Below are 4,321 nucleotides of genomic sequence, written 5' to 3' on the forward strand. Positions count from 1 at the left end.
CTTCTTCTGCTTCTCCTCCTCCTCTTCTTCTGCTCCTCCTCCTCTTGCTCCTCTTTCTCCTCCTGCTCCTCCTCTTCTTCTTCTCATCCTCCTCCTTTTCTTCTCCTCCTCCTGCTCCTCCTTCTCTTCTTCTTCTGCTCCTCTCCTCCTCCTCCTGCTCCTCTTCTTCTCCTCCTCCTTCTTTTCTTCTTCTCCTCTTCTCCTCCTCCTTCTCTCCTCCTCCTCCTCTTCTTCTTCTCCTTCTGTTCCTGCTCCTCCTCCTCTTCTCCTTCTCTTCCTGCTCCTCCTCCTCTTCTTCTTCTTCTTCTCCTCCTCCTCTTCTTCTCCTGCTCCTCCTTCTCCTCTTCTTCTTTTGCTCCTTCTCCTCCTCTTCTTCTTCTCCTCCTTCTCCTCCTCCTCCTTTTCTTCTCCTTCTCCTCCTCCTGCTCCTCCTTCTCCTCTTCTTCTTCTTCTTCTCCTCCTCCTCCTCCTTGATCTTTCTGGTAGGTTATCCATGAATGGTAGAAATAAACAGAAATTTCCTTGTCAATTTCAACAAGACCACTCCCACCCTATTAGAGTGTTTAGAAAGAAAAGAACCAGGAATGTGTTAATGACACATGCTATTTAAAATGCATGTATGTTTTGATGAAGTCTGGCTGGGGCCCCCTCCCCTCCCCGCCGACGGGTTTAGCAGGGAATTCGCAGTCTTGTTTCTCATGTCCCCAGTTGCAGCCTGCGCTTTTCATAAACCCAGCTATCATCTCTGGCGTGCAGGCATCTGTGAAGGCCGGCCTTTGAGATACTAACTAAACCCATCTGAGCATTATGATCCTGGTGTTTGAAGCCCTTCCTAATCTCAGAGGGGAATCAATATAGAGTAGTGCACATTAAAAAAAAAAAATCATGTGCATGCAATGATATCCAGAGTGTTTTTTCCTGCTCACACTCATGCAGAAATGGCATTTAATAGGCAAGTAAGAGATCTTCAGCACAAATTTCCAGCCGCGTCCTACTTTTGCTGGAATTTTCCATTCTGAATTCTTGGCTGCTTCAATGGGGTGGGAGGCCCAGGAGAGGGGGAAGGAGGTGGCAGATGAGTCGGGCTTTCTCCATCTTCAAATCATGCCTGGCCCTCAAGAGGATGCTTCCCTTCACCCAGAAGTCTTCCTTGGACTCAAAGAGTCCCTCAAGAATGTCTCAGTCTGACTAGAAGTTGGATATACAATCTTGAAGTAGAGCATGTAGTCCTTCTGGGGACAAACAATGGGTGGAAAGTTCTGTCAAGACACAACCAATTTATGGCGATCCCATAGAGTTTCCAAGGCAAGAGAGGTGACTTGCCATCGCCTTCCTCTGTGGAGTCACCCTGAATTTCCATGGTGGTCCCCCATCCAGGGCCAGCCCTAGACTTTCTGGCACCCTTTTGTTGTTGTTCAGTCGCACAGTCAAGTCCGACTCTTTGCGACCCCATGAACCAAGTCAAGCCAGGCCCTCCTGTCTTCCACCATCCTCCGAAGTCTGCTCAAATTCGTGTTTGTTACATCAGTAATGCTGTGCAGCCGTCTCCTCTTTTGCCATCCCCATCTTCTTTTGCCTTCTGTCTTTCCCAGTATCAAGACGGATGAGCTGCAAACTCCTCATTAGGCCCTGTCCGAAAGCCATTCCTTGGTCTAGTTAGATGGGACCCCTGGAGTTTTGGCTGCCCTTCAAACAAACCTGGATGAAAAGCCGGTGTCTCCCTTCATGCAATGTTGCCAGTTCCAGACAGCTCTGGCTTCCCGTAGGGCTACCATAATTTCTCTCCTGTGCCCGGGGTCTGTAGGCAACCACCAGTTCCACAGTCTGTACACTTTACCACTGAGAGCCGATTGGAGATTAGATGTCACTCACAGCTGGCCGGCTGGAGATTAGATGTCACTCACATCTTGGACAATAATAGCGAACACCTGTAGATGTGCCAGATTTAGGGTTGCCAGGTCCAGTACAAGAAATATCTGGGGACTTTGGGGGTGGAGCCAGAAGACTTTGGGGGTGGAGCCTTGCCGCAGCAGTTATGCAGCGCTTTAATTTGGATTGGGTTATTGGAGGGAGGGGCAGAGAGAGAGAGAGAGAAAGAAAGAGTTTAATTCAGGGGTGTCAAACTTGCAACTCGGGGGCCAAATCAGGACCCAGGAGGACTCCTATCAAGCCCCTGAGCAATTGGTTCTTGTCTGCTTCCTTCTCCCTCTCAGCTTGCTTTGCAAGGCTTGCTCAATCGCACAGGAGCTACAGAACAAAACCTTGATTTTCTCCATTGGTTGAGGCTCCTCCCCCTCCTGGTCCCCTGGGGAAGGAAGGAAAGAACCAGAGCTTCCTAGTTCCCTGGATCCCGTGGGAGAAATGCAAAGAAAGCACCTTTAAGACCAACAAGTGCTAATGTTTTTTGTTGTTGTTCAGTCGCACAGTCGAGTTCGACTCTTTGCAACCCCATGGGCAAAGTCATGCCAGGCCCTCCTGTCTTCCGCCATCCTCCGAAGTCTGCTCAAATTCATGTTTGTTACATCAGTAATGCTGTCCAGCCATCTCCTCTTTTGCTATCCCCTTCTTCTTTTGCCTTCTGTCTTTCCCAGCATCAGGATCTTCCCCAGTGAGTGCTTCCTTCTCATTTGGTGGCCAAAGTATTTAAGCTTCAGCTTCAGCATCTGACTTTCCAGGGAACAGTCTGGGTTGATTTCCCTTAGGACTGACTGATTGGATCTTCTTGCAGTCCAAGGGACTCTCAAGAGTCTTCTCCAGCACCACATCTCAAAAGCATCTATTCTTCTGCGCTTGGCCTTCCTTATGGTCCAGCTCTCACAGCCATACAGTATTACTGGGAATACCATCGCTTTGACTATACAGACTTTTGTTGGCAGGGTGATGTCTCTAATTTTGATTATACTGCCCAGGTTCGCCATAGCTAATGTTTTAAGCATGTTTTATTTTGTTTGTTTTTTTAAAAAATTGTGTTTGTCTGTGTCCTTTATGAAGTCTCTATCTCTGCTACCTAATCTTCAGCAGGTACACACATGGTCTGGTCCAACATGACCCAGCCTGACAAGGCCTCATTTATGTCAGATCCAGCCCTCATAACAAAATGAGTTTGACTCCCCTGGGTTAGAGATACACCAGGCCCTGTTTAACTGGCCAGTACTGGCTTAATCTACCCACTTGAGCTAACGTCTTCCTGTTATCGGACAGCCTCCTGTTCAACATCCAATATCAAGAACTCTCGATGTGCTGGCCACGTTTATTACGGACAGCTGCCCTAGCCATGTGTGAAGGATGTCTCCCAGATGGTCAAAGAAGGAACAGATTCCATGCTAGAAAAGTCCATTTAATTCCTTTTATGAATACTTTTGACTCCATGAGATGGATTCATTCTCTCCCCTTCAGTTGGGATAGGAGGCAGGACCGATATGATTATTCACAACAGCCATAAAAGGACACATGTTAGTTTTATCCCTTCTGGTCAGTTTTTCGCTTAACTCAGCCTGTGCTAAAGTTTGCATGCTCTGTCTGAAGACTGCGTAAATATACAGGCAGAGGGGATTTTTCATCATGTCCAGCACGCTTCCCTCCCCGCTTCCCCTCTATGCTTTTTAACCCCCCCCCCACTTTAACATCCAGTTGGTGTTGGTCAGAAGCCTAGAGACTCCATAATATCGATTGGTCCACCCTGAGCTCTTGCATTTCAAAGCCAAAAGTCCTGTTCCCCAAGGGGTTTCCTCCGTTAAATGTAATGCTTTTCATCACATTTCATAATCTCCCCTCTCATTTAAATGCACAGGCGCTTTCCAAATTTATAAGAATACTTACCTAATGAGATACATCTGGCCTAATTCATGCAAGACACAGTTGACTGAAGAATGAGTGGAAACCATGGAGTGGTAGGAAAGCCGTCCTGCTAGTTATATTTACTCAGGAGTAGAGCTAGGGTTGCCAGGTCTATGTTGACCAGGAGACTTTGGGGGTGGAGCCAGAAGAGGGTGGGGTTTGGGGAGGGGCCTCAGCATGGTCCAATGCCATAGAGCCCACCCTTCCAAGCAGCCATTTTCTCCCGGGGTAAATATCAACAGGTTCCGATGTAAGTGAATGATAAGTGAAAAAACACCAGAATAACAATAGCACTTTTACACAATATAGTGTATATGCAACCTACAGTTATCAAAATAGATGCATAGCAGTAGTCCTCATTAGTAATTTATAAACCACTCCTGATACTAAATTCACAAATGCTCATAATACAAACGCAGCTGGAAAAAGAGTACTTTTTACTCCCCCACACTGTCTGCTGTTTGAAGATAATAAGGTACAGTTC

The 4,321-nt window shown here is 47.0% G+C and overlaps 1 protein-coding gene across 1 annotated transcript in view; it reads left to right on the forward strand.

Moving 5' to 3' along the window:
- The window catches only part of LOC132582318 (WAP four-disulfide core domain protein 1-like), a 29,777-nt gene extending 28,997 nt beyond the window's left edge, over positions 1 to 780 (forward strand). The window contains exon 6 of the mRNA XM_060253851.1: positions 709 to 780. Within this exon, the coding sequence (XP_060109834.1) occupies positions 709 to 780 (72 nt within the window). The remainder of the gene's footprint in view (positions 1 to 708) is intronic.
- The last annotated feature ends 3,541 nt before the right edge of the window (positions 781 to 4,321 follow it).

Source organism: Heteronotia binoei, chromosome 14 (genome assembly GCF_032191835.1).
Source record: "Heteronotia binoei isolate CCM8104 ecotype False Entrance Well chromosome 14, APGP_CSIRO_Hbin_v1, whole genome shotgun sequence".
Lineage (NCBI taxonomy): Eukaryota > Metazoa > Chordata > Lepidosauria > Squamata > Gekkonidae > Heteronotia > Heteronotia binoei.